The sequence below is a fragment of the Syngnathus scovelli genome, chromosome 1 (assembly GCF_024217435.2).
Source record: "Syngnathus scovelli strain Florida chromosome 1, RoL_Ssco_1.2, whole genome shotgun sequence".
Lineage (NCBI taxonomy): Eukaryota > Metazoa > Chordata > Actinopteri > Syngnathiformes > Syngnathidae > Syngnathus > Syngnathus scovelli.
In genome coordinates, this window is record NC_090847.1 from 17,341,868 (window position 1) to 17,361,995 (window position 20,128).

At 40.9% G+C, this 20,128-nt stretch overlaps 1 protein-coding gene across 1 annotated transcript in view; it reads left to right on the forward strand.

Annotated features, from left to right (window-relative positions):
- The window catches only part of efnb1 (ephrin-B1), a 63,010-nt gene that overhangs the window by 37,874 nt on the left and 5,008 nt on the right, over positions 1-20,128 (forward strand). Inside the window, exons 3-4 of the mRNA XM_049744887.2 lie at positions 11,995-12,087; positions 17,908-18,024. Coding sequence (XP_049600844.1) covers positions 11,995-12,087; positions 17,908-18,024 — 210 coding nt within the window. The remainder of the gene's footprint in view (positions 1-11,994; positions 12,088-17,907; positions 18,025-20,128) is intronic.

The window sequence follows — 20,128 nt, forward strand, 5'->3', positions numbered from 1 at the left end:
TTTACAGGCAAGTACGTGCACTGGCTGTATTTTTGTCTTCTAGTGCTTGTGTGGGTTGTGTGCTGCACTCAGGGTATGTTTGTTCACCTGCGTGTTTTATGTATTCAAGGGCCACCAGGATTCCACCAGGGCTGAACCATTTAGAGAAAAACAAAATGATGGCCATGTTAATAGCAAGCATAAAAAAAAAAAAGAATCCCGATCAGAGGTTACTGATGCTATGATATATACTGAGGGGGTCCCGATTTTCTAGGCAATTTGGGGGCAGCGTGATTCTGATTTCAAATTAACAACTATGCCAAAGACATTACCTTTGGATGATACTCCTCATTCCTGACATGACTCACTAATATATCATACAGCATCTTTTCTGGCTGGCAGTGCGCATTACTGTCAGACATTTGCGTACCACTATGTTCCAACTGGCCTACCCTTTGCACAACCATCTTAAATGTTTTTTTTTTTCTGGAGCAGGCACACTTTGTATAATAAATAATGTCGTTTTAGCTGTTCATTTACGTAGTGTCCATTTTTTATACCGTAATTTCCGGACTATAAGTCGCGCTTTTTTTCATAGTTTGGGTGGGGGGGCGACTTATACTCAGGAATATATGTTTTATTTCACAAATTTTTACTTGAGCATTAAGTCCACTTACTTACAAGTATAGTTGACCACTTCCCATGTTATTTTTAGTATAGTTGATCACTTCACATGCTTTTATATCTTTATCTTGAACATATTCAAAACATAAAAAATAGAGAAAACATCAAATAAAGCAATTAACACTTTAAAGCACCATATCCAAGTCCACTGTCTGCTGTATGTACACTTGCTCTATTTTTGCTCCTTATATTTATTATTATTATTTATTATTATTTGGCCCATTCTCAGCTCTTTGTTTGTGTTTGTCACGTTAGCATACCTATCGTTTAGCCTGTTGTTGCTATTTAATGAATTGGAGTGACACCGATGGTTTTATAAACATGTTATTCATGTAATAGTTGTCCTTAATCACTCTATATGTTACGTCAGGCCCGTTCTCAGCTCTTTGTTTGTATTTGTCACGTTAGCATACCTATCGTTTAGCCTGTTGTTGCTATTGTTTAGCCTGTTGTTGCTCGTTCATGACTGTTTTTGGTGTGGGATTTTGTCGAATAAATTGCCCCCCAAAGTGCGACTTATACTCCGGAGCGACTTATATATGTTTTTTTCACTTTTTGGGGCATTTTATGGCTGGTGCGACTTATACTCCGGAGCGACTTATAGTCCGGAAAATACGGTACTGCTAGTGCAACTAGCCGTGATGCTTAACTTTAATCCAGCAACAAAGCATTGGTCAAGATGGGCAAGCAGTATTCATTGCATTTTGGCAGCTTTTGTATTGACCTGGCATATCAGTGTTGTCAGTCATTTTTGCAGGTGCAGATCTGCATTTGAAACCTGGAAAGTACATAGAAAACACATTAGCACACATGAATCAAAATATTACTGCAAGCCTCAAAGCCCTGTTTTAGGCTGCACATCATGTGGATAAAAATGCTGAGGTTTTCGGAAGCTGGAGCTCAGTCGGACTGAAAAGTGCCATTAGGGACAATTATCTACTCTGTCATTAGGGAGGCTTGCGTAGGCTCCTGCCAATAGATTATATTATTGCTGAAATAGCTAGTAAAGGTGAATTGTGAAATGTTCCGTGCAACACGGCCATGATGGGCTTACATATCACATTCAGGGTGATGATGATATTATGAGTGAACATTTCAGCAGCTGTCATGCTCTTACATTAATATTATGCACAAGCATTAATGAATCTACACAGCCTCCTGCGGGACTTTCTATTTTATTGTGCCAATCGACCATCATCAAAATTCCACTATCCTCACTCCCCTTGGCGCATTCCTGTCAGATTATATGGGTATCCGCTCCGAGGCATGCATGCACATTTTGAGCAGGTCTCATTCCGTGCATAGTTGCGTGCGCGTGTATGTGTAGAGGTGGCAGACGTACAGGGGGAAGCTGGAGGATGCGATGTGCTCCAAGATGAGTGGGTCCACATCTGTCATGTTGGAGTGGGCTCAGTCTGCTCCTGTTTGAGACAGAGATGACTTATTCCGCTCCCTGTGGTCGTCTTGTTATTCAGCATCCTTTATCTCCGACTGATCTGACAGGCGACCTGCGTCGCATGCACATATTTTATTTCCTCATATCCGTGCATATGGAAACTTCCGATGCGATATTTCCTGGCGCTTGCAGGACAATGCTGTCTTCAGGTGTTTGTGTCACGGATGCTTTGTGCAATGAATGAGAGCAAGGGGGTTTTGCAGCATGCTGAGTTGGGAAATGGAGAGTGGAGAGTGCAGTGGTGTTAAAGCTCTTCCCTGCTGGATTCAGCACAAGGTGACACAAAGACACCCGCAGCTAAATGATGCAGAGTCTCTCTGTCTGCTGGCTGATTCCTCTATTCAGACCAGCGCAACACACACACACACACACACACACACACACACGCACACACGCACACACACACACACACACACACACGCACGCACGCACGCACGCACACACACACACACACACACACACACACTCTCTCAGACACGTTGGGAGGTGCTGACAGGCCCTCCGCAGAGGTTAAAAAGCTTTTATGGGCAATCCTGAAGAACCAACTTGATAAGACTGGCACTGAAAGTCCTTAGCTACAAGACCAAACCATTACCAAGAAAAAGAAGATGGGCATATACTCAAAGGTGTCGCCACGCATCATGAAGAGGCCTGTCCAAGCATGCGCACACGCCCTAACATACCGATGCAGAACGCAATCACAACCAAATATAGCGACGAGCAAACACAACCCAGAGAGGAGAGTAAGAAAATTGGTTAGTGTGAAAGAATCAAGTTGGCAGACATTTGTTTTGCACGCGTGCACGCACACTTGCGCACGTACACCCACACGCGCACGTATGCTCCCTCTGCCTCACAGACAGAGAGATCACCTCCCACTTGGTTTTCGCTCCAAACTAAGCTCACCTCCTCACTTCATCACCTCCTTTCAAATTTCCCTCACCGCCATATGCATGCACGCACATGGCGAGCCCTCCTCCGCCTTGTGCACGCGCATACATGCAATCACACAAGCGCACTTCAGACAGATCAAGTCTCACTCCTCCCTGACTTGCACACTCTGGTGTGCTTAAAAAAAGGAATCACCAGCTTCCTCTCTTCTGCTGATGATTCTCACCCAGCGCTCCTCTTTCAATCTATCTCCTCTGCCAACACCCCCATCACCACACACCCCTTCCTCCCGCCCCCCCTCCCTCCCTCACCCTTCCACAGCACCTCCACCCACCCCGCGCAAGCCCATAGTGCTCTCTGCTGGGAGGATTTAGAGGTACCCTGTAATTTCGGTGCCGGAGGAGCTCTTAAGTCCCTCCTGATCTTCTGGCTACACAAGCAGCCAGCCTGCGGTGTTTGTCTGGGTGTGTGGATTTGTGCGTGTGCATGCATGCATGGGTACATTATACTTGCTTTTAATGTCTTCTGTACATTTTTGGTAGCTATTTTAAGTGAACGTTTTTCCGTGTGGGACTGCGAGTTTATGCACTTTAATTTGTGTGTTCATAAGCATGAGCACAAGAGTCTAATCAGGTGACCCCAGAAAAGGTGTGCCCCTTCAGGCTGTAGTTTGCAAGCAACAGTTGTGCTTCTATGTCCTAGTCTGCAGTATGTTTTTTTTCCAACCTACTGCCAGGATTCATTATGGAAAAGAAACACCATAATGAAGTACAAATCCGGCTGCGCATTCCTAATTCATCAGCGCTGATATGAAAAGTCAAATGTATTCTTCTCGCGCTGCAGCAAAACCTGTCTCGAATGCTATCCTAGAAGAAACGGCGAGCAAGACGCTCTAGGTTGATTGCATATCTCCATTTCTATTTCTAGGACAAAGAAATGAAGGTCTGATAGTCTGGGACATCTATTTAGCTCCATTTCATTCAGGCGTAATCAGGATTTGGCCCTGGCCTAATACTCAGGATTAGAAAGGGTTCAAAGTGCAAACATCCACATTCTTTATATTCCAGTCTGCTATTCCACTCAACATGTCATGTGTGTATGCGTGCAATCGTGCGTGTACGTGCGAGCATGTGTGTGTGTGTGTGTGCGTGTGTGTGTGTGTGTGTGTGTGTGTGTGTATGTGTGCCTGTGTGTATACATGCTTGTATGCATGTCAGGGCTGCAGAGAAGAGGGTTATCTCTGGAATCATGCCCATAAACCCAATCTAACCCTCTCTGTGCTCATTCATGAGTGAAATATTTGTGCAAATAGCCTCTTTTCCCCCCCCTCCCCCGCTCCTCTTATGCTTTGTGAGCGTAAATAAAAATGAGATGGAAATATGGCAGGTATGAGAAGTGGCCATTTCTGTTGTGATGCAGTGTTTAATGCACAATCCACACTCCTGAGTGCTGCCTGCTTTGCCCGAAATGGCCAATGTTTTGCTTTTATGCTAAGTGTGGGTTATCAGATTGTGTTGTTTTTTTTCCCAGTCCCCCTCGCAAATATCGACATTATAATGGGCGGTTGCTGTGACTATGAGGTGCCTGCTCAGCTTGCCCAAGTGTAAGTCTGAATGCTGTGCAGAGCGTTAGTGGTGCTGATGGGAGGGAAAAGGGGAGCACTGTGTGAAAGGTAGCCAATGAATGTCACCCCTCATCCACTTTCTCATTAAACAACCTGTTCTCTGTCTGTCACATGGGCTGTCTCTATCCTCTCATTCTGTGCTTTGGGCAGATGCCGCACACACAGGCTCACAAAAGTAGATGTATACACCACACACAAGTACCCACACAGACAGCCGACTGCGCTGTATGGAAGCGAGCCCCTTGGGCTGGACAGGAATAATAAGCAGCAGATGATTCATGATCGAGATAGGGAATGTATTCAGCAGGACCACCTGAGTGACCTCATTTAGCAGACCTGAGAATAAATATAGAGCAGTGCATCACACTCTGGCCTTAGCTGGTGTCGTTTGGGTCGGTCAGCGCATCATCTCTTATACGTCACTCGCTCTTCTGCTTGGATCACCCCACCCTCCCCACCATGAATACCTAGAGAGGGATTCTGTGCATTTGTTTTGTGATTCATATACACTACTGTGCCAAATATGGCTGGACAATGTGACTGATAAATATATCCTGATAAAAGTCATTTTTTTCAGGTGATATCAATACGCAATACACATTTTTTTTAATAATTAGTGTTTTTTTTTTTTAATCCAACATTTTACTGAATGCATTTTCTCGATTGATCAAGTGTCTGTCGCGATACATATTGATATTGAACTATTATCACAAGCCTGCAGTCATCATCTAATTTGGCATTGGCAAAACTAAAATTACAAACATTGACACAATTTGAAAATGTGTTGATTGCTGTAAATTTATTTTCAAATTCAAAAGAAAATTATTACAATTATTTTTTTTCCTCCTGCTTGAGTGTAATGTCATTATTACTGCTGTGCAAGCAAGATATGACTTTTGCACAATATGGTGCAAGGTTTAATGCCAGAGTGCAATTTCTGAATTGCTAGCAAGGTTTGAATGTATCCTCACTTCATTCCCTGCTTGCACTTCATTCTCTGCCCAAAGAAACATCCCTTGCTCACAGCAACTACATTGCTAGCATGACTTATTCATGATGGTTTATTACCAGACACGAAATGTTCCTGGTTAGATTTTTGATTAAACCAAAAATATAATATAATATAATTTTACCCAAAGTCCCATTGCGGCCGTTCTCGGACTCTAGTGGTATGTATTTTTATCATTGAGTTGAATGAGAGAGCTGTCCATCTCTTTCTTTTTAGCTTTTGTTAAATACTCCCATAAATGTTCAAAGGACTCCTTGACGAGAGTCTGTGTGTGTACCTGTGAGTAGGGCTATTTAATTATTTACTAATTATTATTATTATTTATCTCAAGAATTTTACCAGAAAGTATGAAAATGCCAAAGTGGCTGCACTCTTCAAAAAAGGTAATAAGAAAGATTTTTTTTTTTTTTTATTACAGACCCATATCTATTACCACACATAAAACCTTGGAAAAATGTATAAGATTGGATTGAATACATTTATAGACAAGTATAAATTTTTTAGTAACAGCCAGTATAGATTTCTCTGGAATCACTCTACTACTAGTACAGTATAAATTAGAATTGACTGAAGAAATTGCTACATCCATGGATTGGAAAAAAAAAAAAAAAAACGCAGTTTAGTTAGTGTTTTTGTTGATCTTCAAAAGTATCTGATACCCCAGGTTTTTAGCGATGCAGGCAACATTTAGTGTGCAGAGAACAGAGATTAAAAGGACAACTGAAATCAAATTTCTAGTTGTCATGATGACAAACATTTAACTTGAAAAGTTCACATAGAACATGTTAAATCAAAAATACCTCAAACAATTGCTGTGATACACAAGCTAAAAAAAATCACTTAATGCTTTGTTTTGGTCGTACAATCCAGTGATTGTTCCATATCTGCGGTTCGCTTGAGCAACTGACTGACAACATTCCACCGTCGCGCCTTTGTGACAAGTTTGAAAATAATAATTACAATTAAGTTAGAGAGATAAAATGGGTCCAGACAAGGATGCATATGCCTTTTTTTTTTTTTTTTCAAAACGGCAAACACTACCTTTAAGGTTAAACACTAGTCAGTTTGATAGGCTTGGTAACTGCTTTGTTTGTATTGGGACATTTTTGCCCATTTAAAATAAAGAAAATACTGTATAAATAATCATCTCCATTATTATTGTTATTTTTTTAATGTGTAAACCATTGTTCACTTCAAGCAAAACTTACACTTCTTCACCCAGTACAATGACACATGGTAAGGCAGTTTGAACAATCTGAAACGTTAACATATATTGTTCTTCTCTTATTCTTCTCAATTCCTAACATGAAAAAGTATTTTTTGGGCCTATTCAAAAGACACAAAAATTAATCAAAAGCAAAATAGGCGCAAAGGTAATGCTTTGATATTTACTGAGCTGAGATCTCACTCGATATGCGAAGTCTGGAAACACATTCCAAATGTACGACCTCAGGGGCGTTTGACTTTAGAAGTTTCGCTGTACTTATTATGAATGTCGACACAAAGTAATGTGTGCATCTGTAGCATTGGAATGGAAAGCTTTGTTCAAAGCCAGCTTTTTCTCCCGTTAGGCTGTGTCTTGGCTCCAACATGTGACTTTAGATATTTCCCATCATGGACGTTTGGCACCTGGTTTCTCTTATGACTTCAGCAGCTGTAGATCTTTTGTTCTCCCACCAGTCACTCTGCGGCCAAGCATCCACACCCACAAAGAAAGCTTTAAATCATACTTCCATAAACAGCTTTGGAACTGACTGCTTTATTTTAAAGAGGAACATTTCTTCATACAATGACTACCTCTCTCTCTATTCTGGGCCGGGCGGCCGGCCGCTGAAGTTAATCCATTTTTCTCCGTCATTAAATCATTAACAGAAGGCTGTGAGTTTCTTTGTTCTTCTTTTTATCCCCCTGTGTCTTTATCTCAGTGGAGACTCAGGAAGACCCAATTCCCCACTCTCCTCTTTCCAAAACACGACATGACCGACGAACTGGTAATATCTGGAAATCCCGATTTGGATTATCATCAGTGTGCAAGGATGAAATGAAAGAGCGGAAGAGGGTTAGATGGGGAAGGGAAAAATAGAGTGAGAGGAAGAGGAGATGGAGTGACTGAGAGGCTTTCAGATTAAATGAAAAGCTGACAGCGTGTCCTTGTGTAGTCAGGTTGGGATGTTTGAGAGCTGCGGCTGGCAATCATCTTTTCCTGGGTGAACTCGTGACATGATTGATGTAAATACTCAGATATGTGACAAGTTGTAACGACAAACACAATATTTAACAGTTGGTGAGGTTTTTTTTGTGTAAGTGTGTAAAGTGCAAGCATGCACCTCATGTGTTCAACAGTTGTTGCTGTCGCCTATCTTGAATAATACTCAAACGTGGGAAGAATACACAAGGAAATGTGGTTATGTTTGGACACAGTTAATCAGATTATTATTTCCGCCGGCACAACTAAAGCATGGAATTATTTGACGTTTAAAATGGCCCGAACACAAACAACATATAAAGTCATCATCTCTTCATAAATCCGGCCTGCCTCCAGCTGTTGGCTCAAACAGAAGCCTCAAAGGGCAAAGCTATCATTGTGCCACATCGGTAATGCTGGAACCTGTTCAGCCAGCCTGAAGGAATAGTTAATTTAGATGACAGATGCAAGTTAACGCTGGGAAGATTTGCTCTCCCTGAGTGGATATAAAATTCAGAGCATGACGCTGAACTCTTAGTGTGATTATTCAAGTGCCTCTGAGCACATTCTTCAAAGAGCTAATTCTTTTGGTTAACTTGGCTCCGGAAATGTAAAAACTCTGAAGATGGTAAATTGGTTGGAAAATGGATGACTAAGGTGCAGAATGTATAAGACATTACGACAGTGGAGCGGCTCTGCTGATCTTAACACTTGTCCTGACATGCTCTTAGCGTGGCCTTAGAACTAATGTTATCCCCCAACCACCCACCCTGTCCACAATAAAAAAAATAAAATCAATAAATTAAGCAAGCAATGACTGAATTAGTAACCTCGATTTGACTTTTTCCTTTCTTTTTTTTCTATAGCTAGGAAACATTCCTTTTTGGCTGTGGAAGAGGTATAAAAGTCACTTTTTTCAAGGGGTGCAGGTCTGGTTTATTTTAATACCATGCAGGTTGGATTAGTAAATGCCAATTAAGTACATTTTTTAGAGCACTAGCTCTGGCATTAACTTGTGGTCACATTGTTGTGGTTCAGTTAGCATTGGCCTTTTTAAATTTTTATTTTATTTATTTTTTTATTTTTTTATCGCAGCACCAAAAGCAGCAGCCAAAGCAATCGATTGGAATGTGTTTGTATCAAAACTTAGAATTTGAGACATCAAGAAGCATTTCCAAAGTGTAACCTCACCAGCCTAAAACAGGTTGTATCTATTAGTTTGATTGTCCGCCACCGGGATTTAGATAATAGAAAAATAACAGATAATGGGAAACACACCACAGTATCAGTTTGTTTGAATTGAATCAAACTTAACAAAGACCAACATGGGCTGTCACTTGTATAGCGTTTTTCTACCTTTGGTAGTCAAAGCGCTTCACACTGCTCCCTCATTGACTTACTGATGTCATGGTCACAATGGCTGGGAATCGAACTCCCAAACTCTGGGTCTACCACTGAGTCACGCCGCCCCGAGGATATTCAAACTGTGCAAATTCCTCTTGCTCACATAATCCTCAGTATTATTTTCCTCCCAGCTTTTTTTTTTTTTTTCACAATCCATTATTTCTTGATGAGTTTCTAAAGCCTGCCTGCTGTCTACAAGCTAGAATTTGCTTGTGACGTGGCATTATTGCATTAATTTGCACAAATTACCACATACTCTAGCCACACTAATAACCAAATCTTGTGGCTCTATTTATAATTTAGAGACTGAGTTATGATCTGATATGTAGCACAATATTATTGCATCATATTATTTTATTGTCCTCTATTTTTCCAGACTCTGAAGCTAAAACTCATCCGGGCCAACAAAAAGTCAACATTAATTATATTTAGAACTGACAGGACACAGATCAACCGGATTAGTCTTTTGAGAGCAGCACAGGCCCATTTTAAGCCTATTTGAAACAGCACAAGTTAAATTGCTTGTAGATGCAATGATTCATGTGGAAGCAGTGCTTGGACCCAGCCCACAGCTTTTCTACAGCTTAGGCGTCAATGTTCCCGGAAGCCACAGCATCCCTGTTTACCCAAAACCTAGTGGATGTTTGGTCATTTTTCTCCCTATTCAAGTCCTGCTGTTTTCTCAGGGTCTGTTACACTATTTATGAGATGCCATAGGGAGGACAGGGCTGCTCCCGGAGAGCCCCGAAGACTCAAAGGCGCACTGTGGTTCAGCCTGGAGCCTAGCACAGATGCCAGTACGTTCTCCGAGACCGTCACGTTGTAATGGGTCTCTCACGTTCCGTTAAGGCTTTCTACGGATGAATCATGAACACCAGGCAGCTTTGGTGCCCGTTTGTGGCCAGGGCAGAGTCGCATCAAGCTTAACTACCGGGCCCGGCTCCAGAGTTTACATCAGCGAGGGCGGACACATACTGCCACTCAATAAATGTTTGATACCACCTTCAAATTGTGTTACACCCCTATTACGCACTGTCAAGTTGAGATGCGTGCCCCCCATTTTTCATTTTTGACAATTTAAACATCTTGCCACTACAATCACAACTTGTTACATTTGCCCATCACGTCCCCTTGTGTTGCCTCAAAACCATCCCATTTTGTCCACAGTGGCTTGAAAATGTAGTTTCGATACAGTATAGCTATAGCTTCTCTTTGTAGCCGCGCTCCCACAAAGCAATACAGCTGGGTATCCAAAACCCTGATCTGGGTTGTGTTTCTACCATGAGGTGTGGAGGTGAGATTGCTATGTGAATAGTGTGATGTCATACTAGGGCATTCAATTGGAAGAAAATGAATGTGAAAATGAACAAAAGTTACAGCAGTGGAGGAAATCCAGCATTTTGGGTTCTAACTTTCTTGTGAATTCAGAGAATTCATTTTCTGTGAATAGTACTGTTTCTGTTGATTTCCTCTTTATATTTTATATTTAATACAGATCAGTCCTATACCAATAAACTTGTCTCCTAATCCTTTTAGTGCTGTTTTTGGTGTAATCTCCTTAGTGTGTGTCTGCTTAATTTCCTGTTCCTGTCTGCCTTCGGTCCAGTGTCAGGGCACAGTTATCTTCTAATTGGAGCACCATGAACTGTGTCAAACATCAGTTGGCCACACAAACATGTGACACAAACATAAAAACGATTTAGACCGAGCTAAGATTTTTAGTTTACTTGTGACTTTAGAATGATTGTCACTTTTAAGATTTTTAACATGCCGTTTGGTGAGAAATTTCTAAAACCACTTCAGACAGTAGGAGAGCATACCTATAGGGTGTGCAGCCTTCTAATTGGGTTGTACCCCATTTTTCTCACTGTTGCTGCCTGTTGTGGTTCGACATGCTTTAGGTAAAAGGGAAGAAGTCGAGCTAGGTGAAGGCTGAAAAAGTAGCCGTTTCAAGGGAAGGGAGTATGTTTAAACAACAGACAAAATGGAGATGGAGATCAGTCGGGAAATTCCAGACGGAGAGCTTCCACGGCATATGAACCCCCCCCACACACACACACATCCACACAATGCCTTGCGCATAGCCACTCAATGTTAAGGTCAGCGCTACACTCCGTCTCCCCAGGTCATTATCATAGGCCCTAAAATAGACAGCCAATTGTGTCATGGTGTGTGAAGTGAGCGTGACATTGAATAAACAGCCCTCGACCCTGAGCCCCTCGCTCATGTCAGATACACACATACTTGAAAAACAAACGCAGAAGCTGACACTCACAATCTGCACAACTGGACACAGACAAATATTATTGTTGCATTTAGCTCTCTGCGCTACCAGACGGCCATGGCACATGTGGCCCCGATCTGGGAAACTGGAGGTGCCCGAACTCTGGCTGGTATATCTCACGACTACAAACAGATGACCCACTCCACCACAACCAACAATAACACACACATGCTGACCATGACCTTCTCATCAACCTCACAATCCATTGTCCAATTTTCATGTTCAATTCATTTGATTTCACTTTATTATTTTAATGAGAGCTGCAGTGTAGAGGTGCTGATCCTTGTTTTAGGGTGAGAATGGCTAATAGCTACAACGACTAATCACTGCTTGTTTGATAAATATTGATCAGTCCTGTGCGTTACGGACGTGCTCATTAACTAGTGTATCCTCTTTTCTCCCATTTCTCTGTCTTCCTCACCCCCCCCACCTTCCTCCCTGTCCTTGCCCATCTGTTCATCTCTTTCTCCCCCACCAGCAACCTCCAATGGAACAGTAGAGGGCCTGGAGAACCGCGAGGGAGGCGTCTGCAAGAGCCGAGCCATGAAAGTCATTATGAAAGTCGGACAAGGTAAATGTGTACGCACCTCCAGTGTAGAGCACAATGCAGCGCTGATGCCTTACAGCCATGTTTCACTTTGCTGTGACATTTTCATTTAGCACTCTGTCTGTGTCGAGTGTGACTGCCTGCCGCTGGCCTCCAACAAGGCTTCTCCTATTTTATTATTTTTATTTATATGTCAGTGTGCACACACTTGTCCTCTTGAGACATACATTCAATAGATGATCTATCAGGCACAACCAGGTAAAGCTAATAAAATATTATACAACAGCCCTGCAATAAATCCAAATCTTATCTAGACACTATAAATGTATACAGGATCTATTATGTAAAGTTTTTAATACATTAAATATAATCTTACATATTTATTGTGTAAATGTTACTTTTATTAGACTTTTTCCACACATTTCATTATTTTGCATTTCATTATTCATTATTTCATCATTATTTCATTATACAAGCATACAATTCCATATGAAAATTGTGCGATATTTAAATTACGTGGGCCAATATCACGATGTTGATATTTTTGGCATTTATTGTGCAGCCCATTAATGAGTGAATCTCAAGTATGTTGTAATGATGATGATGGTGTTGTTGTTCCAAAACAATGACAACTTCATTCTTAAGTGTAAATTGTCCAAATCATAATTCATGTACGCATAGGTGCTTGTAAAATTGTTTGCAGTTTTAAAGTATTAGTATTTTACTACTAAATATTTTTGTTTTTCATTGTAACATTAAGGTCATAAAACTTTGCTTGCTTTTGTTTAGAGTTTTATCAGTATTAATATTTTAGGACTAAGTATTTTTGTTTTTCATTGTAACATTTAGGTCAAAAAAAACTTTGCAGTGTGGTTATGAAGTACAAAAAATGAAGCTTGTTAGTATACATATATATATTTTTTAATCCATCCACATTGGTTAGTTTATCCGCTGCCTCACAGTGCAGAGGTTGTGAATTCAAATCTTGTTTCAGGCCTTTCTACTCCGGTTTCCTCTCACATTCCAAAAACATGCAAGTCTTTAAATTTTCCATAGGTCTGATTGTGAACGTGAATGGTTTGTTGGTTGTGATTAGCAATTGGCCCGCGACCAGTTCGGGTTGTACCCTGACTCTCACGACCCTAGTGTAGATAAGTGGCGCAGAGATTGGATGGATAGAAAATATATATTACATGCAGCATGTCACAAGATAGTGTTAATTGTTATGGCTACAATTTCTGTACAAACATTTTACATTGTATGTATAAAACCACATTCCATTCTGTTGTAGCAATTCAATGTAAAATCACTATTTATTAGCATTTAGAACAACATTCTCCACATAAATCTTTACAGGATATAAAAAGCTTTGGCAATGCATCGCTCCACAATTATGCTGTTGGTAATTAAACATCAAAAACTAATTTGTCAACCATTATTAAATCACAGTACAATCTTTGTTCTATTCATATTTAATCCCACATCATTTAACAAATGTACCTGCACTTTTTGTTACAAATAAGGATTTATGAATGTGTGCAAGTCATCAAAAATAACATTTATATACTTCTGTTAATCATAATGAAGAACTCCAATTACACACAGTCATGGTACATGCATAGTCGTTGTAATTTTGCACTGATTTGTAGTTTATAAGCCAAAATAACATATACTTATGTGTGTGTATGTTTTGTATGTGTGCGTGTGTGTGTGTGTGTTTGTGTGGGTGTACTGTATGTACTGTATGTGTGTGTGCACTTGTAAGAATGTATGCACGTATGTGTATGCCTATGAACGTGTGTGTGCGCGTGTGCGTGTGTGTTGGTGTGTGCGTGTGTGCATGTATATATACATATGCATACACATGGTTTCTTTATGGCTTTTCATGTAACTGAACTGGATTTTTGTCATGTGTTCTCAAAACTTAAGTTGTGTTCATGCATAAGCGGTTAGTGGGAGCCAAGTGAATATACTGGATGTAAATAATTGGGGTTTGTTTAGATATGTTTAGACACAACATTTGCTTCGCTCCATAGTTTACTTACTCAGCAGATTCCCATATCATGTATTTGAGAGGGTGCCGCACACAGATGTGTAAATATGCACCGTCTTTGTAGCATCCTTGCACGCACCCACGCTCGTACTAATGTCTATCTAAGGGCATGATCTTTTGGCAATAATTTTCCGGAAAGAAAGCGGGCGGGCTTGAATGTAAAACACACACACACGCACACACTCACACACACACACGCACAACTGCAGATGTTTATATGTGTGTTTGCAAGTTGATATTTGAATGCCAGATAGCAGAATGAGCGTAGCATATCCTGGCACTCGATTGAAAAATAGAATCTAACGAGCTGCTGATGTTAGCAAGGTCAGCGTTAGAGCAAATTCAGCCGATACAGTGAAAAAATGCCCGCAATCATTTCACAAACAAGCAGGCGTTGCATTATTCTTCCATGTAGGTCACTTCAGGCATCCTGCAGGCTGAGATCTCACCACCAAAAGACAACACAGCTGCATGAGTGCAGGCAAGCTTCGACTTTAGGCTTTAGTAAGGGGAAAACAAATTTGGGCGCTTAATGGAAGTCAAAAGCAAACATCTGACGCAAGGAAAGTTCTTGGAAACTTCTTCTCACTTCATTTGTGTTCCTGTTGCTCCCGGCTGTTCCTCATCTTCAGGAGAGCATGCGCTTGCAAAATGCTTTGAAGCGGTCTGTCACTCACAATCACTGTGCCCTGAAAACCTGGTTTAGAAAGATGCAGTCTGAATTTCTTTTTTTATATACGTATATATATATATATATATATATTCAGTTGATAGAGTGCCTAGCCAACCCAGAAACAATTTGGCAATGGCCTGTGAGTAATGTCAGCCCTTTTACTTGAGTTTTATTTTAGCTTTCAGTTTACTAATATGTGAAAAGTGGAAAAATACTCTACCATACATTTCTAACTCCTGAAACCAAGACTGATTGTAAAACTGCATTTGCTTTTGTTGTACCTAAACAAAATTGATGGTGAACATTTGTAATTTGACACAGTTCTAATGATATTTGGAAAACCCAACTTCAGTTCATTTTGTTCATTTAATAGAAAGGAAAAGAAATCACACACAAATGAAAAGTGCATGCGCTATGAATGGAATCTGGCTGAGTGTTTTGATGCACTTGAAACAACTTCCATATGCGAAGACGAAACATAAAAAAAGAGACATTCCCCATTAAATCACTTGATCAGTTTCATGATTTTTAATTGTTTCATGCAAAACGCTAGTTAGCCTGGCAGTTCCTCCCCTTTGCTTCAATAAACTTAGTTGCCCTGCAGCCATTTCCTGCTGTGTGGTCTGACGTGCTCATTAAACACAGAGATAATGTACTTTCAGTCTCGGTCGTCTTCTCTGGAGATGTCAGGCTGTAAAGTCTAACCCACTTCCTTGGATTATGGTGTGACATTGAACATTCAGAATTACAGATAGTTATGCACATTAAAGCAATTACACCATTTGGCGCATGTCATTTGTCATTCAGTGCTTTAAAGAAATAGTGTTGTCAACCCATCGTTGTTTTATGTTATTAATATGTGTGAGCCATTGCACAATTCTTTACATGCCACAGTTAATGAGGAGGGTTGTTTCATTTTTCAGACTTTAGTGGTAAATTGGGAGAAAAAAGACTTCTACTGCACATATTGCATGGCTTTGGTGGTTATGGGTCAGTGTAGTCATGTTATTTTCTTAACAACCCTTGATAAAAATGTGGAACCCACAAAGAGGGCATTTTCACCTAACTACAAAGCATTACGTTTGGTACAAAATCCTGCTTAATTCTCATAAGATCGGGCTCCACCAAATCACAGCAATCTCAGAGCATGTTTGAGTTGGGCCATGGTTTGAACCACATTTCTATTTTTAAAGAAAGCCCAAAAAACTTGAACAGGGAGGAAGAAACAGACGGACTTGGGGCGGGGCAACACCTGCACCGGTTTGTGGATAATTTATGAACTTTGTGTCGTCTGTATTTTGTATTTTGTTATATAATTGAATATAAGTCCAATTCCAAAATGGTGGTCCGTGCTTGGCTCCGACCCCAGATGTCATTGTGTTTAATCCACATTCCCTCTGTCTCTGCAGCCCAGTGCCAATACTTCCTGTAGCCAAATCTCCCATATGTCCACTCCCCCTCCTTTTGCACTTTGCTCCGCGGGTTGCAATTTGGTGACCCATCACAGTGTGCAATATGTGCATTGTTTTATCGCGGGCCATGTGATGGTGAATCATCTATGGTGAAATGATTCATCCTCTCAAGTCATTTTACCTTCAAATGTTTTGTATTCCGTCTGTTGGGCCGTTCAGATAAGCACCTGTCCAAATTCTGCACCTCCGTTGTTGTTCAGTACTCTTTTGTCTGCCGCCATCGAGCCGCCCAACTCGTTGGAAATATGTTGACTCACCTCCTCGTATGCAACTCCCTTCCTCCCTCCTTCCTAGCCTCTGCAGCTTTATCATTGTCTCCCTCAACCCCACGCTCCCCTCCTCGCCGTCTCCCTCCTTCTGGCGGCTTGGCACTTCTGACTTCGTCGCTGTCTTTATAGCTAAGGGAAATGTCAGCGGTACGTATCGAAAAATGGGTCAGAACACGCAGCGAAGCAGGCTGCACATGCTCATTGAGTAACAAACACTATTGGGGCAAGTAAATCGGATCACTGTGTCCCCTCACATCAACCGTAATGTGCGAATGTTTCCACCTCGTACTGCTGTCTTCTCATCAATTATTGACACTCCACCAAGGCTCACGGCATCGCTCACGATAGTGCCGCGCTCGTGGTGAAGTGGTGGCCTGAGCATTAGGAAGACAAATGTGTTAATAGTGTGATTGTGTTTGGATGCTCAAGATGAAACAAAATGTTTGCGTCTGCAAGAATGTTACTACTTTTCCTTCTTTCTCGCTTGCCTCGTGTTATTCCATGCCGGGTTGCATACAGAAAATACACGTAGCATTTCTGCACTCATGCAAAAGCTGCCTGCTCACAAACACTCGTCCTCACACGTATCCCCATGAGCGGGCCCGAGGCACATGCAGATAAAAGGCCAGACAAACGAGGTGCATCGGATATTGTAGCGTGCAACCTGTGCGACCGGCCTCGCTAATAGTTTATAAGCGTCTGCCGCCCGTGCCCTCGTAAAAGCCGCACGGCCGACCCACCGGTGCTCACCGCACAAAGACTTCAAAGTACGCGTGTTGAAATCACTACAGACAGACTGATAAACTATCTGGTTCCTTCACGTTCCCCTTGGAGCGACCCCTCCTCTTCCTCGACTCCCTCTCCTCTTCCTGCCCTCCTCCTCAAAAGTGTGCCTCTTTTCAGGCAGAGTTAAAGCCAGTGCAATAAATAAGACATATTATGGCCTTTTAACGTGATGAATAATGTAAAGCAATAAAAAGTTAATATATAACGACTTTACCCTCATTCTGCCATGTCTAAGTGTATTGTAAGTAGAGTCTGGCTTTTGTGTGTTTACCCGTGTGTGTGTGGGGGGGGGGGGCTGAATGTCTCCTTGTCAGAAATGTCTGCTGATGTAGATGTGAGCTCATTTTTTTACGACAGGACAGGGATTCTGCTGTGTTTCACAGACGCTTGCTAACTGATCCTTCCTCTTTTTGTTCTTTCTTGGTGACTTCGAAGAAGCTCCCAACACGTGCAAAGATAACCTTGTCTGTACTGTACATGAAAGCTTTGTCAAAAGATAACACAAATAATTCCGTTCTCGAGCAGACTAACATGCCATTGTGATGCCGCATATGTGCACTGCCAACGACTGACTTTTTTTTTTTCCCACAGTCCCAAATGCAGTTAACCCTGCAGCGCCAGAGGATCTGCAAGATAACGCCATACCGGAGTCCAGTCCAAATCCTCTAGACCCGGATCGATTGGGACCTGAGATGCCAGGAAATCCTGGTAAACACTCTATGCTCTCATCAGAAAGTAAATGTTAAAAATAATCAGAGCCCACAGGCTATCGCTAAATCATCATATTCTCTTATTTATTTTTATCTATTTTTTTCATGCCGTTGATGTGGCACAGGTGGTAAACAAGTGTCAAAATTTAACTCAATATTACACATAAAGTGTGTGCAACATCCAAGACTGTAAGTTAATTGGCCACATTAGAAACAAGCACGCCATTTAATGAGATCTAAAACAAGATTTTTAGAAACAATCCTCCCCTCGTATAAATAACAAAGCTTATTGTAAGTGCTCGCATCACAGATTATTGAATGTCTGTTGCAATTGTGTCGACCTCCAAATCAATAAATCGCTGGTGCTAAACTTCACTCACTAACAAATGGCACACATTATTGGCAATGGGTGTAAAAATAGTGTGGACCATGATATTTAAAAGAGGATTTTGCTCTTTAAATAGAGCTGATGGTTTTCACCATAGAAAATTGGTTTCAAAAAAGTTTTTAAAAAATCACTGCTAATTTTAGGGAAGCCAGCAACCGTATTTTTCTTTGATTTTGCTCGCCCCAATGAACAGGGAGACAACACTTGGATCAGTGGTACTCACTAGGCGGCCGGCGTGCCTTTTTGTGGCCCTTGAACAGTTGCGGCGCTCTGCAAGATCAGACAAAACCAGTTTAGTGCGCAGTCAACCAGCCCATTCATTATGTATGTGAAGCCGCGGGTGCATGGAGCAGGTGTGCCCTAAATGAAAAAAAGTTTACTTCGCTATGTGTTTTGGTTGGATCAGTATCTGTGTGTGTAAGTGTAGTTAAATTAGTGGCATGACACAAGTCACATCTTGTCAGTATTGGCCATTACTTGTTGCACCAGAATGTGCGCATTGATTACATAACATGATATATATTAGTATGTGTACTCTAACAGCATTCTTGATATCGTTTTTAAGTGTAGTCATTTATTATTGTTGTCAGTTATTTTTATTGACAAACTGTTTGGATTTACAATCTGAATTTTGTTATTATTTCTGACATTCTAAGTGTTAAGCCCCAATATATACGTGTACTTCTGTTGCTTAAAATGAAAACGACATTTTGTTATAAACATGACAGCATGATCGCATGCCAGAGTTACTGTCTCTTTAGTTTGAAAAATATATTTGTGGCCACTTGGGATTAGTATTTTTGCTGAAAAAACACTATTTCGCCACAATTTTAGTTGGCATCTCAAAAATGTTTACGTAAGTGGAAAAGTTCTGCCTGCCACGTCTCCATGTCCCTATGGTACGCTGGTAGAGATGCTATTTGCAGACACAAAATTAGCCAGCACAATTCATTTTAGGCTTGATGAATCGCATTCCATGGATTGAATTATTAAATTTGCATATACTCCAACAACAATGTGCAAAATGAACTGAATGGCAATTTAGTGCACTTGCCAGATGAAGTTCTGGTTGTGCCCGGTTAGTAGATCAGCTCCTCCATCTGTTTGCACCCATTTCTGCACATTAAAAAATGTTGTGACTCAGGGTCTAAGAGTTATGCCTAATTGTTTGATTATCTTTTTTAATCTGGATGAGAGAGCGAGAGAGAGAGAGAGAGAGACAAACACCTCATTACCTTTTACATTGTATTGGAGCTCATTAACTTGTGCAGGTTTATCCATGTCGGGTGAGTGCTTACTTTATTATTGAATTAATGACACCTGCAATTAGGATTACTTGTAGCGATGGTTGAAGAAATCATTTGAGCCTCCTCGGATGCCCCGAGCCCTTCTTGTTTGCCTTTGTCATCAGATGTTGTCCTTCCTTTCAAGATCACTTTTCACTTTTTGACTTACTTCACAATGTGTGCATGAATACTGTACAAACACTGTATGTATACTGTACATATTGATACATGGGCTATTTCCGCGAATTTGCGGATTTCCGCAATTTTTAAAATTCCAGATAATTCCAAATAATTATCTGAAAAGTTAGGGGAAAAATCTTATTTATTTTATTTTTGTTCTCCTTGCGCAACTCTCACCTTCAGAGATTTTTTTTCATTCCCGGGCCCATGCCTTATATATATATATATATATATATATATATATATAT